Source organism: Daucus carota, chromosome 9 (assembly GCF_001625215.2).
Source record: "Daucus carota subsp. sativus chromosome 9, DH1 v3.0, whole genome shotgun sequence".
In the NCBI taxonomy this organism is placed as follows: domain Eukaryota; kingdom Viridiplantae; phylum Streptophyta; class Magnoliopsida; order Apiales; family Apiaceae; genus Daucus; species Daucus carota.
This window is the reverse complement of record NC_030389.2, coordinates 16554322-16572467: the sequence shown is the minus strand read 5'-3', so window position 1 is coordinate 16572467 and position 18146 is coordinate 16554322. Positions and strand designations below refer to the sequence as shown.

At 33.2% G+C, this 18146-nt stretch overlaps 2 protein-coding genes across 2 annotated transcripts; one reads left to right on the top strand and one right to left on the bottom strand.

Annotated features, from left to right (window-relative positions):
- Positions 1 to 1227: 1227 nt before the first annotated feature.
- Positions 1228 to 4211, bottom strand: LOC108202112 (protein FAR1-RELATED SEQUENCE 5-like). The gene is made up of 5 exons (XM_064085169.1): positions 3462 to 4211; positions 2842 to 3118; positions 2649 to 2753; positions 2191 to 2562; positions 1228 to 1836 (listed from the first exon to the last, which is right to left on the bottom strand). Exons 1-5 carry the CDS (start codon positions 4202 to 4204, stop codon positions 1228 to 1230), a joined length of 2106 nt encoding a protein of 701 aa, XP_063941239.1. The 5' UTR covers positions 4205 to 4211.
- A 3511-nt stretch (positions 4212 to 7722) lies between these two features.
- LOC108202641 (ABC transporter F family member 3) lies at positions 7723 to 17608 on the top strand. Its single transcript, XM_017371134.2, has 18 exons — positions 7723 to 8010; positions 8479 to 8694; positions 8862 to 9054; positions 9392 to 9600; positions 9978 to 10136; positions 10210 to 10338; positions 10445 to 10546; positions 10643 to 10789; positions 11231 to 11293; positions 11581 to 11627; positions 11726 to 11785; positions 11960 to 12042; positions 14197 to 14291; positions 14566 to 14652; positions 16044 to 16131; positions 16318 to 16403; positions 17108 to 17170; positions 17274 to 17608. Exons 1-18 carry the CDS (start codon positions 7807 to 7809, stop codon positions 17391 to 17393), a joined length of 2151 nt encoding a protein of 716 aa, XP_017226623.1. The 5' UTR covers positions 7723 to 7806; the 3' UTR covers positions 17394 to 17608.
- Positions 17609 to 18146: the final 538 nt, after the last annotated feature.

Here is an 18146-nt window from a genome sequence, read left to right as displayed (position 1 = left end):
GCCTCGTTTTGTGAGAATGCCATGGCAGACTACTGACAATTACACAGATTGTGGTATCTTCCTCATGCGCCATATGGAAACCTTCAAAGGAGATATCAAAAACTGGAACACTGACTTAACAGAAGAAGGGGTAAGATTAGTTTCATATTTTACATACTTATATACTGCTTTACATTTTAGTGATATAGTTGACATACTTTAGTGATATACTTAATATAGTTTAGTGATATAGTTAATATGTTTTAGTGATATAGTTAATATGTTTTAGTGAAATTGATTAAAGTGTATATAGCTTTGTAATTCAAATGTGTATGCAGCATGTCCTTAATTTCTTTTCAAATTGCTCTGTTTATTAGGCTTAAAAATTTATGTGATAACAAACACTAATAAACAAATTATCATATTGCAGCCAACACAGGATAAACAAATAACTAGGCTGAGGTTCAAGTACAACACAACAATCCTATCTTCACACCTGAATGAACTCAAAGAGCCTATCACCACAGAAGCTGTAGCCTTGTACAACACAGCAGAAAAGCATAATATCATCAATGTCGTCCTGGCTGGAAAAGTTGCAGAGAAGTTTCCAGCAAAAAAATCTGGCAAGAGAGTGAAATTCGCCGTGAACTTAATAAGTTCTTTCCACGAAGTAGAACGGTCTTCTCAAGAAGGACCAACTCCTTCTTAGATTTAGTCATTGTTTAAGTGCACTGTTTGAGAATATTAGAAACTGATTTACAAGAATTATTAGATGGCTGAATTATGTTGAGACTAAAAATTGATTTACTGGATTGTTTTTGTATGGATATGGTTATTTTAGTGTTAACTTCTCAAAATGCAATGGTAAATATTTGGCTTTTTTACTTTTGTTATTGTTTCATTTTAGTTTTATGATTTTTCATTGTTTTCGTTACACAGTAAAGCAGGATATCACTAAAAAACCACACATATCACTAAAACTTGGGATGTATACTACTAAATTACACTGATAACACCACTAAATTACATTACCTATATCACTAAAAACCAACTCATTTTCACTCCAAAACTTGACAAGTTCAGTTTATATATTCAATATAAACTGAAAATGTATCAGTACTAATATGCTTTATAAAGACAATTTATAAACAATCAAAATGTACTCAGAAAACATAAAATCAAAATGTACTTAACACTTTATAAAGACAAGTGCACAAGGTCTTTTAAAATTGAAAATTAAAATCATATTCACAACATATTCGAAACTACAGCTCCTCCATCCTTCTTTTTCTTCGGACAAGTTCTCGAATCATGAGTGGTTGCCGAACATTCTTTACATCTTCGAACTCTTTTATTTGCTTTTGTCATTGCTTTCTCTCTATCACTCACAAGACGCTTGAAATAATTTCCCTTGATCCTGGAAACAGTTGGTGCAAGAATGGTAACCTCTTCAACCGGCTGTTCACCTACCATAGCTGCCATATGATCCTTTTTAGTAAAATCAACAGAATCTCCATCATACTTTTCAAAATCACTACTTATCTGCTTAATGATTTTGTGAACATAGTCAAGCTTATCCATTTCAACTCCAGCTTTGCTAAGAATCTGACGAAAATCAAACCATAAGTTTGTCAACTTCAACGACACTTGCTCCATTTTAAAATAATCCGAACACACAACATTAGATTCCAATGAAGTGCCACTTTCTGCAACTTTCATCCAACGATTAAGCACGAGACTCCTTGGAAATTTTGTGACACCAATCTGCTTTAAGCCACAGAAAGCATGCCTACAAACAATTCCACACATAACAAATTGTTTGCATGAACATACGGCATGTGATTTGCTAACAGTTGCCTGCAAAATGAATCATAAATCACCATTCAAATCACCATTTTGAACCATTACCAATATGAGATATGCTTCAAAAATAAAATTACATAAAAACCAAAGTTCGGCAGGTGGTCCAGTACATTTACTTCCAATCCAGATCACTACTAATGACTACTTGCAATACAAAACAACTACTAATGCCACTACAATTTATCAGAATGCAAAATATTTTAATAATGCATTACTAAAATTATATTATGCATATTTTCAAATATTTTATATTTACTTTCTGTTCCACAATAACAATTACTACTGTAAAAAAAATATAAATCAAAATTAGAATATATAAAATACTACTATAAAGGGGAAAACACATACCTTAAAAAGTTTATCTTTAACTTTGACATCCTTTATTTCAAAATGAGTTACCCCATCAACTTCTTCACTCATTCTCTTGATTTGCATATCCAAGCAAGATGCCAAAATTTCTTCTTGAACTTTGTAAAAAATTGAACGTGTAAATAGCTCAGCTGCATCATCTTCAATGAACCATCTTGATAAAATGTTTGGTTTGCTTGAGTTAGACTCATGGTCTAAACGTTCTGTTTCATTCCGCTGCCTATGCATTGCACTCTCAAAACGTATCCAAAACTCACATAAAGTATCACCTTGCTTGTGAAACTGTGAAAAGAAAAAATTTTCACTTCGGACCTTGAAGTTGTCCTCATCAAGCCAAACATAGGACTGTCCCTGAAATAGGCAGGAATCCACGACTTTCTTATGTCATACATATCTGATAACCATTTGTTATCTTCCAACTTAAACTCTCATATAACCGCTTTCCATCCACTTTCAAACTCATCAATTTCCAAATTCGATGACCATATGTAAGTTTTCATTTTCTCCATAAAGTCTGTTTCCTTACACAAACGATTCTCAAGCTGCAATATTATGGAAAATTACATAAATATATGACAGTAAATTTCAGATGCTAGGAACCAAATTTCTAAAAAACAACTAAAAAACTACCTTAATAGGGAATTTCTGCATTATATGCCACATACATAGGCGATGCTTGCTAGCAACCAAATCATTATCACCACAAAATGAAGCCGGCACAGATACCTTCATTGCAGGGCACTGATCAGTTATAAACACCACTGGATTGCGTCCCATGGCCTTGACAAAATGTTTAAAGGCCCAATTATAATGAGCAACATCTTCTTTTGATAACAAACAAGCAGCAAATGTGACACATCTATCATGTTTGTCAACACCAGTGAAAGGCGCAAAAATCATATTATACCTGAACATAGATAAAACAGATTAAAAACCACATAAACTAACATATACCACTAAAATACACTGCAGACATCACTAAAATATATTTAGGGTATCACTAAAATATACTGAGATTATCACTAAGGTACTGCAAATATAACTCCAGTATACCATTGTCTACTGCACCTTGAGCCTTGTTAAAAAGATTAATTAAAAAAATTACAAATATACGTACTTTACTTCATAGTTCCAGACAAGGTATTGTAGTATAATATAAACCATTATCGACATTCTAACAACATTACATAAAAAGAAAACTAATAATACTATTACTAAAAGACAACAATTTGAAATGTAAAATAACTTACTTGTTAGTATCAAAAGTGGCATCAAATGACACAGCATCGCCGTATATTTCAAAGTTCCTCCTACTAGTTGGATCAGCCCAGAAAAGCATAGTCAAATGCCCGTCACCATCAAGTTCATAAGCAAAATAAAATGATTTTGATGTCTCCTGTAATACTTTAAACTTGTCAATCAGCATCTGTCCATCCCTTTCACCGACAAATTCTTTTAAATCCCTATTAAAATTCCTGAAATCACGTAATGTTGCCCCAACATTACTATATCCACCTGTCATCTCTTTGACCAAGCTAAATGCCTTGCTGCAGCCGATATTTACCTTCGCAGCATCAAAAACAAAATTTCGCAAACTAACTGTCATCTCTCTACTAGACCTCAGAAACTGTCTACCACTTTCACTAGCAAGCGGATGGTTGTGAAGTTCAACAAAATTGAAAATATAATATCTGTTCTGGCTCCTAATTTTCATGACCACTTTTGCTTTACATCCACACCTCCGTGACACAGTACGTCTTTGCCTAATTCCTTCAGAATGACTTCCATCAACAAAACCTTCCTTACTACACACAAAATGTTTCAAAATTATGGTACCATCAGCATCTCTCTTCTCCGTTGTTTTTCGTACATCAAAACCCCCTAGCCTCCCATACTCTCTGTAAAAGTTGTACGCCTTATCTAAGCTATCAAATGACTGATTTTGAAACGGTACTTGACTTCCATCAACAGAACTAGGCATAAAATACTTCATACCACCAGGAGAGACAATGCAATTCGTCACTGATTTTTCGCTTTCGGTTGAAGAAACAGGAATACTAACACTACTAATATGCTGCAGCACCTACACACTAACTCAGTGATCAAAAACTTGCAATCATACATTGAAAATCAACAATACAGCAACTACATATCTAAAATCTATCCAAAACACATACACTAAAAAACATACAATTCCAATACAACTAAATTATATTAGCTATATGACTAAAAATCATATATAAACACAATTAGTATAACTAACAATCATCAATCCAGCAACTACATGTCTAAACTCTAACTAAAACACAAGCACTAAAATATACACAATTCGAATACAACTAAATTATATTAGACATATCACTAAATAGAAAAGCAGTGAACAAAAACACTGTAATATGAGCATGCCTAAACTACAAAAGCAATATGAGCATGAAAACACTGTAATCTGATATAATCATCAAATTATATCAAAAACAAAAACAGTGAACAACAAACTTTACCTTGATTATCACTAATCTTCGTTAAGTCTGATATAATCATCTTCAGCAATTCGAATCTACTTCAACCACACTTTCTCGAGCTCGAATTATAGACAGGGCCGGCTCAACCAATTTTGGGGCCCTAAGCAAAACCTAAAAATGAGGCCCTTCCATACATATATATATATTTTTTTAATATAATATAAATATATTCATAAAAAATATCCTTACAAAATACAAAGTAAAAATTAACTTGGACAAAGAGGAGTGAAAAAGACAAGAAAAACGTTATCGATACTTAATATTTTTTTTTGCCAAGGGAATATTTATTTCAATGAATTTGATATTACAATTACCTAGACAAGTTATTATGACACATACTTGTCTTTCAACTTCTTTTAGGTTTGTTACTATACTTTTTTATATTTGATTCCATACATTTTATACCTGATATATATTAATAAATGTAATAATAATTTTCATCGCAATTATTCGTGATATATATTTTAATTTTTGAACAAATAAATATATATATAACAAATATTATTTATAGTAAAATAATAAAATAATTTCTATTTCAAAAATCTTTCAAAAAGATGATCAATAAATTAATTATTCTCATTTTAAATTAATACCTCAATTTTTTATATTAACTAAATATATTAAGAAAAATAAAATTGTTTAGTAAAATTTTGTTTTCAATAAGTTTTTTTTTAAAAACAAATACTAATACTTGTGTACACATATATATGTAAAAGAGTTTTTAAAAATTTTGAGGCCCTTTTTTGGTTGGGGGCCCTAAGCAACCGCTTAGTTTGCTTTATGGAAGAGCCGGCCCTGATTATAGACACAAAGCAACAAAGAGAGAGAGCTCCAGAATAACAGAGACAGAGAGCTTCAATCAAACGTTAGAGAGTCGAAGCTCGAGTTAGAGACACAGAGCAATAGAGACAGAGAGATATCGAAGCTCGAGTACAGAGAAGACAGTAATTGAAGACAATGGCGTCGCTGAACTACAGTTTAGAGAGAGAAAGCTGCTAGGAGCTGAAATCATGGAGCGAAGAGAGAGAAACGGAAATCAGTTATGATATTCAATTAATCAAAATCTTTGTTTTTTATATTTTACATATTTTATTATTTGAATGGCTATGATTGAAAGTAAATTATATTAGATAGATGGTCAAGATTAGTTCTAAGTTTTTATTTTAAAATTGGTTTCTATTTGATCCTTGGCATATATATATATATATATATATATATATATATATATATATATATATATATATATAAATGTATTTTATATCAGAATTATTATAATGTGATGTAAATATTTTTCTAAAAATTTATATGGTTCTAGACTAAAATTGATAAACATAATTTATTTGTTTTGAGTTGAGAAAAGGAATCATAAACATGCAATAAGAAGGCAGAATTTGTTTTGGATTAAGAAAAAGCTTTTGTATTCATTCCTCACATAAATCCGACTTATTAAATTTAAAATATATTAGATAAAAATAATTTTGTAACGGCTCGATTTATATGATTCTACAAATAAAACTGGTAGGAAATATTTATTTTGGATTAAAACAAATCATAAACACGTGAAAGACAGAATTTGTTTTGGATTCAGAATAGAAATTATAAACATGCAAGTAGATATCAGTTGCCTTATAGAATAGAAGTTAATTTTATTCTAATCTAACGGTGTTTATTTATTCAATATACGATCCCGCGAATGATAAGATTTTGGACCATACAACCATGCGACCACATTATCTCCCTTACGCTTATTATATATATATATATATATATATATATATATATATAAGTATATAATTGTACACTAATATTATTGTGAGAATAAAATTATGATATATGTAGCCCGTGTTAATTGTAGAAGATCCTTTTTTTAGTTAGAAAATATAAGAAAGATAATGTGTACTATGTTTTTCGATGTTATTTTAAATAATGGAGTTTTTTTAGTTAAAAAATATAAAAAAAGATAACATATTTTAGTTAAAAAGAATAATTGGTATATCGATAGGCCCGTATTTGAAGCCCACTAATTTTGTTTGAAACCCGCTAATTATAAAAGTCCGTATAAGACCCCGCGTACCGACCGATCAAATTTTTAATGTTTCACTTTAATAGTATAGTATTTTTAAGGTTTGACTATAGTTTTGATATAGTCTAATAGGTTTTATATTAGTTTTATGTTTTCATCGTCTATTTGTTTTATATTTTGATTTGTTTATATTTTGTTTGAAACCCACTAATTTTGTTTGAAGCCTCTAATTATAAAAGCCCGCGTACCGACTGATCAAATTTTTAATGTTTCGACTTTAATAGTACAGTATAGTATAACATTATTGAAATACAGAGCCAAAATTTAATAAAAAAAACTCCCCCTCTCCCTTTCTAAACCCTAGCCTCCATTAAAGATTTTTGAGGGGGCTTCCATCGGTTTTCACCGGTGGAAAGCCCCAATTCCTTTTTTCTATTTTCCTGTTTTGCAATCTTATTTTCCATTCAATAAGTTCCCAATTTATTTGGGTTTTGTTAGTTTCTCCTTCTTGTGAGAGTTGATTTGTTTTGTTTTGGTGTGTTTTGATATTCTTCATGACCGAGGTTATAGATCGACATGATTTTTATGGGTTTGATTCAGCCTTGAAGGTTATTATGGAATCACATTTATGGTTGATTGTTCAGAACATTCAGGTGAAAACCAATCAGATGGAAACAATGAAACAAGTGTATATATTCATCATCTTCAAATCGCTCAGTTGCCTCTCTATGAAGAAGGGTTCAACAACGATATTTTTCAGTGTCTGTCCAATTTTGATTATATTTGTAGATGCCGTATGACTTTTAATTAATGAATTGATTCCTTTTTATAAAAAAAAATAGTACATTATAGTATAGATATGCAACAAATAATATTTTCTTAAATAAATTTTATAAATAAAATATTAACTTGAGAAACTATTTTTCAAGAAAATATATTTATATGACTATATCTATAGTACACTTGGACATGCTAGGAACGTTATTACCCTAAACGGAAGCTTCTACAGCCTCCATCCCCTGCTGCTGCTCATTTGAATCAAAAATCGAGATGACGGAAGTGGCGAGCTCAGTGGTGCACGAAGTTCTAGGTCGACGGCTGCTGGAAGTTGACCAGCCAATTGTGGATTACATTGTTAATGTTCTCGCCGACGAAGATTTTGATTTCGGCGATCAAGGCGAAGGTGCTTTCGATGCTTTGGGCGAGCTTCTTGTTGATTCGGGATGCGTTTATGATCACATCGAATGCCGTTCTGTATGTCTTTTTTATCTTCTATTTATTGTAAATTTTAGGGTTTTACTTGTTTCCAATTCACTTGGTAGCTTGTATAGTGTTTTATCTCGTGGTTATATATGTGTATAATTCATCAATTACGTCCACTCACAGTCTAATTGACTGTTTTGTTAAATTGCGGGCTCATTACAGCTATCTATTATGTTGTGTAATCTGCTGGTGTAGATATTATACAAATGATTTACGTGTCTAGTAGCACTTAAGCTGTAGACAACTTGGGTGATTTACTATAGGCCACCGAAAAGATCATTATTTTTGGTGCAACTGTAGTAGTACTTATGCTTATAAACTGAACAAATGTCTCCACTTTTCTCGAGGGCCAAGTTTAATAGTGGAGCACTAGCATATACTTTATGTAAATATGTAACAATGAAGTGGGACAGTAGGCCTCTTTTTGCGGATTGATGGTTTATTAGGAATTTATAATAGGTTTGCACTAAACTTTGCGACAAATTCCAAAGGCATGGATTGGTTAAAGCTGCCCCTGCAGTGAGAAGCCTTGCTGCGCCAATGAGAATGTATGATGGGATGGATGAGGAGCAGGCACCAAAGAAGAAGCCTGAGGTGTTAGATGGTCCTCTACTATCAGAGCGTGACAAATTAAAGCTCGAAAGGAGGAAGAGAAAAGACGAACGACAAAGAGAGGTAATAGAAATGGAATATTTAATCTAGATATGTGATGATACACTGCAACTGAACCATTAAATCACAATGTGCTCGTGCTCTAGACCTACCAAGTACTGTATCCTTGACCAAGTGTATTCATAATACAATTCTTCTCATCTACATAAATAATTATAACATTTTTACAGATGCAATACCAAATTCATTTAGCTGAAATGGAAGCAGCCAAAGCTGGAATGCCTGTTGTATCCGTCAATCACGACAATACTGTTGAGGGACCAGTTGTCAGGGATATCCGTATGGAAAACTTTAATGTATCTGTTGGTGGTCGTGATCTCATAGTTGACGGCACTGTCACACTCTCATTTGGGCGACATTATGGTGAGACAAATTGCCACCAGTATCTGCCATTTCTCTTTTAAGCACGTTTAAAATATACTAAAAACGTCTTTTCTGGGTTTAAAGCTCTTACTTATGGAGCTATTTGGCTAAATCTATGTCTTGCATTTAAAGTGAGTTGTCCTTGCTAAATGGTGGTAACTGATTCTGGTACACTTCCAGTCCACAGTAATAAAATACTCCTCTACTGCACATAATTACACATATATACCTATATTTGCATGAGAATACATTAGGGACATGTAATGCTATTTTCTTACCGATTAGTTTTCTTGCTGTACGAATGCTTCAGTGTTTAAGTAAATTGAATTGTATGCAGGTCTTGTTGGAAGAAATGGTACAGGAAAAACAACATTCCTCAGGTACATGGCTATGCATGCCATTGATGGTATTCCAAAGAACTGTCAAATATTACATGTAGAGCAAGAAGTTGTTGGTGATGATACATCAGCTTTGCAATGTGTCCTTAATGCTGATGTTGAGAGGACCCAACTTCTAGAAGAAGAAGCTAATTTACTCACATTACAGGTTGATATAAATAATATACTCCCTCTGTCCCTCTCATTTCTTTACATTTTTTTTTTGCATTGCTCGACATGTATTTTAAGGCTCATATAGAAGATAGTTTCATAACTTTTCTTTTTGGTATAAAAATTTAGATAGTAAATATTTATTCAGAAGAAAAAAATTCAAAATAATTTGTCAAACTATATTTTATTAGTGCATTAGAATGCGTGCCGAGCCCCCGTCCCCCAATGTAAAACAATTGAGGGGGACGGAGGGAGTAATAGTTTTAGTTTCTGTTTACCTCTGGTTATATATAATGTTTTTTGCTTACAAATTTGGTACCTATGTAATAATATATATATGGAATTTCCTGACACCATTATATAATTTCTATGAAGAGAGAACTGGAGCTAAATGGACCTACGGGAAGTAACAAAGGGGACTCCAATGTGGAAATAGAGAACAATAACATTGCACAAAAGCTTGAACGGATATACAAGAGGCTTGAGTTTATTGATGCGTATTCTGCTGAGTCACGGGCAGCTTCCATTCTTGCGGTTAGTTATCTGTTGCTATCACTTTAGTTTTATAACAATATATTATTACATCTAATGACTATAAACGTTTCAGGGTCTTAGTTTCACTTCAGATATGCAGAAGAGGGCCACCCGAACTTTTTCTGGAGGATGGAGAATGCGAATAGCTCTTGCTCGTGCTCTGTTTATTGAGCCTGATCTCTTATTACTTGATGAACCTACGGTATATATTATTAATATTATTTATGCTTCATTAAGGATAAAGAACAGTGAAGTGAAAAGTAGATATGTTGAATCTGAATTCGCGAATTCATTAATTTGCATGGCAGAATCATCTTGATCTTCACGCAGTTTTGTGGCTGGAGACGTACCTTGTGAAATGGCCAAAAACTTTTATTGTCGTTTCTCATGCGAGAGAATTCCTAAATACGGTACCACTTTTCTCTCTCCTACATTCTTGTTAAAATTTTTCTTATCTTTGTGTAATGTCCCTCTAGTAATTATACTCTCTCTAAATATCCTGTTAGGTGGTCACAGATATCCTCTATCTGCAAGGGCAGAAAATGACTGCCTATAAAGGAGATTATGATACATTTGAGAGGACTAGAGCAGAGCATATGAAGAATCAACAGAAAGCATTTGAGTCAAATGAACGTTCTAGGGAACATATGCAGGTTTTCTTCAGTAGCATATACTATTTTATATGTTGATCATAAAGCAGTCAACTATACCTTTTTATTTTCTAAATTTAGCTTTTTATCTTTAAATTATGCTGATTGTTTGTAATACAATCTTTGCTCTTGGTGCAATGAAGGAGGAAAGATGCTCTGTTAATTATGATGCAACAACTTCATTATAATTTGCTAGGAGTCCATTTTAAGTTGTGATCGAATATTTGTGGTCAGGATTTTTGACACTCTGTGTGTGTACTAAAGGAATTTTTTAGCTGTAATTATGTGAGCTTATAATAAAGGAGATTTTGATGGGGACAATATGGTCCTTTTGCAGTGATATTATCTTATGAATGTAGCAGTCATTGTATGGCATAGTTAAAATCTTGTAAATATATGTTTCTTTTGTGCAAAACTCTAAGTTGCTGTCCTCAAATGTTTCAGGCATTTATTGACAAGTTCCGCTATAATGCAAAGCGTGCATCTCTGGTTCAGTCAAGAATTAAGGTGCGTATCACCATGACTACATATGCTTTCCATATCTTCTATGGTTGAACTATCCTTTTTGGTTGCTTTGCCCATTTTTTGCAGGCCTTGTGAATTTTAAATAATCCAAAATTTATTGTGAAGTTCAAACACTCCTAAATTTATTCTGTTTATAACATTGTAGTATAATGGATGCTTAAATAATTTAATTTCCTTTTTCTCCTAAATATGCTTTCTATTCGTCGGTCTAGAGGTGATGTTGTTGATTGTATTTGTTTATTTATATATTTATTATGTGATCTTGTTAGGCTCTGGATCGCTTAGGTCATGTGGATGAAGTTGTTAATGACCCTGAGTATGGATTTCTTCCTTATTTTTGTGCATTACTTAAAGTTTCAAGCATTAACATTGAACATTTTTTGCATAAAATGTCTTCATCTCCTTGATATGCAGCTACAAGTTTGAATTTCCTACTCCTGATGATAGACCAGGAGCACCTATAATAAGTTTCAGGTTTGGCTTTAAACATGGTACCTACGATGTTAGTTACGTAGATTGTTGTGCTCCCATGTACTGTATTAAATGTCATCTTCATATTCATATTGTATCTTACTACACCTGGGAAACACTGTTGGTGTTTATAATTTTATACTTGAAAACTGATCGCATTATGCCCTTCGATTGCAGTGATGCTTCCTTTGGTTATCCCGGGGGTCCGATACTTTTTAAGAATTTGAATTTCGGAATAGATCTTGATAGTCGTGTAGCAAGTAAGCTTTATTTTCTGCCTCTGCTATTTTATCTTAAGTTGAACTTTAAATGGAGCTTGGTTATGCATACTAAGAAACTGATGGAAATTTTGTTTTACTTTGAACTTTAAATGTGTGTGTACGTATATGACATCATCCATCCACTATATGGCATCACCCGTCCACTATATGACATCATCCACCTAGGGCCCGACCCCACCCCTACTGAATACATCATGGGCCTACTAGAGCCTCATCAAGGCTCCGGACAGGCCTTGAATGGCTTCAGATGGCCCAAGAGCCCAAAATTAGCCTAACTTTGGTCCCACTAAGCCACATTAGTTCCAACTCAGGGTCCATGCCCAGACCCCACAACGCTTCCCATTCTCCTTAATTGCATTGGTTTGTATTTAATTTTATTTTAGTGGTTTGTAATTGAGGACCATATATATATAGTAGCACTCCATAGAGGAAAACCTTATATAGAATCCAACAGAGAACAGCTCTATATACACGCAAAACACATGTACAATTGCATTATTCATCAAATATTTAATTAGTAAATCAAAAAAATAAAGTTTCATCATTTTCTTCCAAAAATATTGTTAAAAACTAATGATAATATCTCAACTGGTTCTACTGTAGAATCATATTATTTGTCCAGAATGATTCTACGGCAGAACCAAATTTAACAATCAACATTTTTACTTAAATTGTAAGTGTTAAATTGTTTGTGCATGTTATGTATGATTAGTATTCTACATTAGAATCAAATTTTATGCCTAAGTATGATTAATTTTAAAATTATTAATGAAATATCTTTGTAGAATCAAATGGTTCTTTACGGGACTCTATATAAGATGGTTTTCAATAGAACAATGGCCTATATATAAAACTTACAAACGTTTTTAGCATTTATTTCAATTGTTGTTTTTGTAGATAACTGAGTAACGGATACTATTAAATTAAAAAAAACATATTTAAGACATTTTCTATGTATAGGTATAGCAAATGTTGAACACATATATAACTTGAGTTCAACATCTTCTTGTGTTGAACAAGACAACAATGATAAGACAAAGTAAATGTATCATATAATCAATATTTTTTAATTTCATACCCTAATCCCTATTTAGGATAACCCCAGAATAATAGATCAAACATAATATAATTATCAACACGATAATTAATATTGTTCAACAACGATGTTGGACATCAGTCATAAGTGTTTTGAACACACATTATGCAGAAAATTTATTTAGGTGTTTTGATTGAAACGTTGATGGTTTTTCAATTATTCTCAGCATGGATACTCTATGTAAGTATTTGTTAACACGTAGGCAAAACTTTGCAAGTTTGTAACTTAAAAAAGTTTTATTTGATCAGGTACCTATACATATATATATGTGTGTGTATACATACATACATACAAGTGATCAAATAGAAATCGCTTAAATTGAAACCAAATAGAAACCAAGAGAAGCCCCCAATATGACATCACCCACCCCTTATAGAGGCTCAGGCCAAGAGCCCACGCTAGGCCCCACCCAGGCCCACCTCGCGGTTCATCAGCGGCCCCACAAAGCTTTCAATTCTCCTTTATAGTATTAGTTTCTTTCCATTTGACCTGCATATACATATACATATACACAAACCTGACATATATACTACATATACAGGAAAAAGAGAAATCAAGCGACCATTTTTAAAAAGCTTAGCCCCTTTATTCTCAAGTAATTTAGATGTACTAAAGAACAATCGAATTATCATATACGGGATACTTGGCATTGATTTGATACACTTGAATTGAAGAAACTGGCTACGTTGATTGTTTAAAAGAGTTGAAAAATAAATTGGTCGCAAAAAACCCGAAAAACTCGAGACAGTGACCATATATAAGTACGTTAAGTTTGAGTTGAAAGCAAAAAACTAGCCGTTAGTTGACTCTTCAGCCTTTTCCATTAATCAGTTCTGTAACATACAACAGAGGGCAACATGTCCTCAGTTGATTGTTTTAGTAAAGACCAACAATTCGTTGTTGACCAGCATCATATATTGGAGTGGAATAAATGAGCTGTTTGATAAATAACGGTTGTAACTTTTTGTTAGTTCCAGGTATAGGATAGTTGGTGTCAGATGTTTTCCTGAAGCTAGGTGTACATTTTTTCTTTGCAGTGGTAGGTCCAAATGGGATCGGTAAGTCAACCATACTTAAGCTTATCTCAGGGGATCTTCAACCAAGCTCTGGGACAGTTTTTCGATCAGCCAAGGTATCTATTGAATATTACTGCTTAATAGTAAATTTGGAAAGATCATATTATTTTTACACCTCAAAGACTTTTTTTGGCATCATACATCTGCTCTTGGAAACTAGGCATGGTATTTTGGCCGTCTTATAATGTTTGCTTCCTAGTTCGTAGATGCATGTAGTTGTTTTTTATTTTTGAGAAACAGATTGTGTAAATGTAATTAACAGCTCCTTCCAACTAATTTCTATAATGGGGTACTGTGGTTTAATTTGTTTGAGACTACATCTTTCTACAGGTTCGCATTGCTGTATTTAGTCAACATCATGTTGATGGGCTTGATTTGTCCTCAAATCCCCTTCTTTATCTGATGCGTAGCTTCCCGGTGAGTCTTTACCAGCAAAACATTAAATTTTACCTTCTTATGGTTTTAGTTTTGTCAGGAATCATTGAATTCCTGACTTGAATTTTCTATTTTTATGAAGTTTTTGTGTGTAATTGAGAGATGCTTAGTGAAACAAGAAATGATGTTTTTAAGCTAAGAACAAACGGAATTCAGATGGAGAAAGGTAGATTTGCAGAGAGAGAGATAGAAACCCCAGAGAGAGAGAGAAATTCTGTTATAGCGAGAGAAAGAGCAGTGAATTAAAGAGACATTTGGTGGAAATGTATTCCATTTCCTGTATTCAAATTCAGCAACTCTCAAAATACAACTAGACTGTTTATAGACCTTGGTTAACTCTACTTCTGGTAAAAGACTTTAATACCCCCGACTTACTAACATATACTATAAGCATATACTATAGCTACTAATATTATCCCAACTACTAATACCATTATTATGGCTCTCCTGACATCCCTTTCTCCTTCAGTTGATCCATGTCTTCATGGATACTGTTGGATTTCCTAGTAGCAGCTGCCAATTCCTCTGTTGGTTCATGCATCCTTGAAAGTGCATCAGCCATTGTGTTTTCTTTGCCTTTCCTATGCAAGATAGTGTAGCTGTAGCCCATAACTTGCTGATCCATTTCTACTGCAGCAAGAAGTTGATTTTCTGCTCAGAAAGGAATTTGAGTGCCCAGTTATCAATTTAGATAATGGAATATCAATTGATAAGGTGTATAAATCAGCTGACGAGGTGTAAAAAAACAGTGTCTAAAGATTCCAAGTTCCAACGGCCAGGATCTTTTTAACTGTAGCGACTTAACCAAATTTTTTGAAATGTTAAGGACCCGAAATGCGGAATCTTTTGTTCAGGGACTTGGACAATAAAACAGGAATAGTTCAGGGACTTGTCAATTGAGTTTCCCCTTTCGATAAAAGAAATGTTTGTCCATTCGGTAAGGAGTCCACTTCTTAAGAGCTGTAACCAGAGCCATTAATTTTTTTTCATAGGTAGAAAATAGAAATAGACTGCACCTTCACCCAAGGCCTTGCCGTAATAAGCTAATGGCCTCCCATCCTGTGTTAGAACTGCCCCTCTGCCTCTATTGGCGCATCAGATTCAGCTGTGAACACTTTGTTGCATTGTTATCATGAAGATGAATAGCCGATCTGAAGCTACTCGGCCGCCGAGTTCATCGAAGCTCGGCTAATAACCATGATTATGGTGTAACATAGCCCGGATAATAACCATGATTATGGTGTACCATCGCCCGATACAATAAATGATAATACACATGGAGTTGGACTTGTTTCATTATCACTTATGATATAATACACAAGCAGTCTATTCTTTTGCAATGTTTATTGATGATTTTCTTTTCCTTACTGCAGGGAGTACCTGAACAAAAGCTTCGAGGTCATTTGGGTTCCTTTGGAGTAACTGGAAATCTTGCCCTTCAGCCTATGTATACCTTATCAGGTACTCTACATTATAAAGATCAGTCAGTTTCGATCATTTCAGAAATAAGATATGATCTTTCTCTACAACCTGCACTTGGGGACATGAGCGGCCATATAATTATTGCTCAGTTGATGAACCACAGTGTATTTTGCACCACTGCTTACCGTTTATTAATGCTGAGGTTTCTAATCTGGTCCGTCACAGGTGGTCAGAAGAGCAGGGTTGCATTTGCTAAGATAACCTTCAAAAAACCTCATATTATATTGCTTGATGAACCGTCAAATCATCTTGTAAGTTCTTGTGCTACATTATATGCAATCAAAAAAGGTGAAGTTGATATAATAGCTTTATATTTGGTATACTTGTAACGTCGGAATCACTAAGATCGTATAGTTATGAACCATAGAGCAAGGGAAAAACCTCTGATCTGGTTATACACTTTTATGTTATGGAGACCACTCATATAATATTACTATATGCAACAGGATTGCTTGATGAAGAAAAACAAACATTCACATTTTTAACCAAGAGTACTGAAGAAAGACTTCACAACAGATTTTTTGTTACAATGATATACTCTGACATACAATTATAAATATAGTTTTTTTAGTTGCCTTTTGCTTTTACTTATCCCACAAAGTCAGAAGCATGTAAGTGACTTTATATGCATATGGATGAATTTTTCAATCTCTCTACCCACCTATCACCACGACATACAATTTTCTGTACTCTGCTAAACCATAATTCTCTTTGTATATACTTTTTTAACATAATTCTCTGCAATTTAATTGTTACTATTATAAGTAGCTGCTTATAAGCTCATGATTACTTTTGCCTCTTAAGTCATACCAGTGATGATATCTGGGATTCCTTGTACTATTGCTGTAAATATCTAGTCACTTCAATGATATCTGGGATTCCTTGTACTATTGCTGCACTACTTTGATAGTTCCGTTTGCTGGCTCTGAGGTGACTTGATATTATTGAAATGTAGGATTTGGATGCCGTTGAAGCATTGATCCAGGGTCTTGTTCTGTTCCAAGGGGGAGTTCTGATGGTATTGCATTTTTACCATATTTTTTAGAAATAATATACTACAATTATGCACCTGAGGTTTTGTAATTTGATTTGTCTTCACCTGCATCTTTATTTGCTTGCAGGTAAGTCACGATGAACATCTGATTTCTGGAAGCGTTGATCAGCTGTGGGCTGTATCTGAAGGAAGGGTGACCCCTTTTGACGGGACATTCCAGGATTATAAGAAATTGCTCCAGTCTTAGGAGATGAATTGCTTGTCCAATCATCTTGTGCTTTATGCTAAACCTGTGGAGCTTTTTGTATTAATAACAGAACTGATACATACATGAACGGCTGTAGTAGACAAATTTTGTTTTTGTTTAGTGACGGAGACAAATTTTGCAGCAACTTTCTGCTTTAAGAATTATTATTCATTTGGGAAAAGGAGTCTTATAAAACTGTGTACAAATTTTGAGTCCATGTATCGTCATTTCTTCACTTGGTGACTAAGAGTCGTTTAAAATTATGACTTATGACTTAACGTGATTTAATGTGATAAGCTAGGATTTTAAAATGTCTGTTCGAGTAATTTGACTTATTAGTGGATGTAATAATAAAAATAAATTTAAAATTTATGTTTGAGTAATTTTGATTTATTAAGAGCATCCCCATTAGTGTCTTAAGGAGGTTTCCTCAATATATGATAAACAATTTTATTTTCAAAAAATAGAAATTCTATGTTGCATATTCCTCAAAATTATAGCTTAGGACATTTTATAACTAATTTGTTGGAGATGCTGTAATGAGTGTAATAATAGAAATACCAGTGATTTATGGTTAATTTATGAATAATATTTATAAAAAAAATTAAGTCACCGAAAAAGTTTTGATTTTAAGTTTAGTTTTCGATTTATTTTTGATTTCATGTTAGTTTCTGATTTATTACACAAACGAATATTTTTAGGTTAAAGTTGGAAAACAAATATTTTTCATGTTCATTCATCCTAGTTATATAA

What these genes read in the sequence shown, in the direction of transcription:
- LOC108202112 (XM_064085169.1), bottom strand. Translation starts at nt 4,204, where the DNA reads ATGAAGTATTTTATGCCTAGTTCTGTTGATGGAAGTCAAGTACCGTTT. An exon ending in GCCACTTTTGATACTAACAA is followed by an intron (nt 3,119 to 3,461) that starts GTAAGTTATTTT and finishes ATCTATGTTCAG; the next exon opens with GTATAATATGATTTTTGCGC. An exon ending in TTGAAAGTGGATGGAAAGCG is followed by an intron (nt 2,563 to 2,648) that starts GTTATATGAGAG and finishes TGCCTATTTCAG; the next exon opens with GGACAGTCCTATGTTTGGCT.
- LOC108202641 (XM_017371134.2), top strand. Translation starts at nt 7,807, where the DNA reads ATGACGGAAGTGGCGAGCTCAGTGGTGCACGAAGTTCTAGGTCGACGG. An exon ending in TGGTTCAGTCAAGAATTAAG is followed by an intron (nt 11,294 to 11,580) that starts GTGCGTATCACC and finishes TGATCTTGTTAG; the next exon opens with GCTCTGGATCGCTTAGGTCA. An exon ending in GCCTATGTATACCTTATCAG is followed by an intron (nt 16,132 to 16,317) that starts GTACTCTACATT and finishes GGTCCGTCACAG; the next exon opens with GTGGTCAGAAGAGCAGGGTT.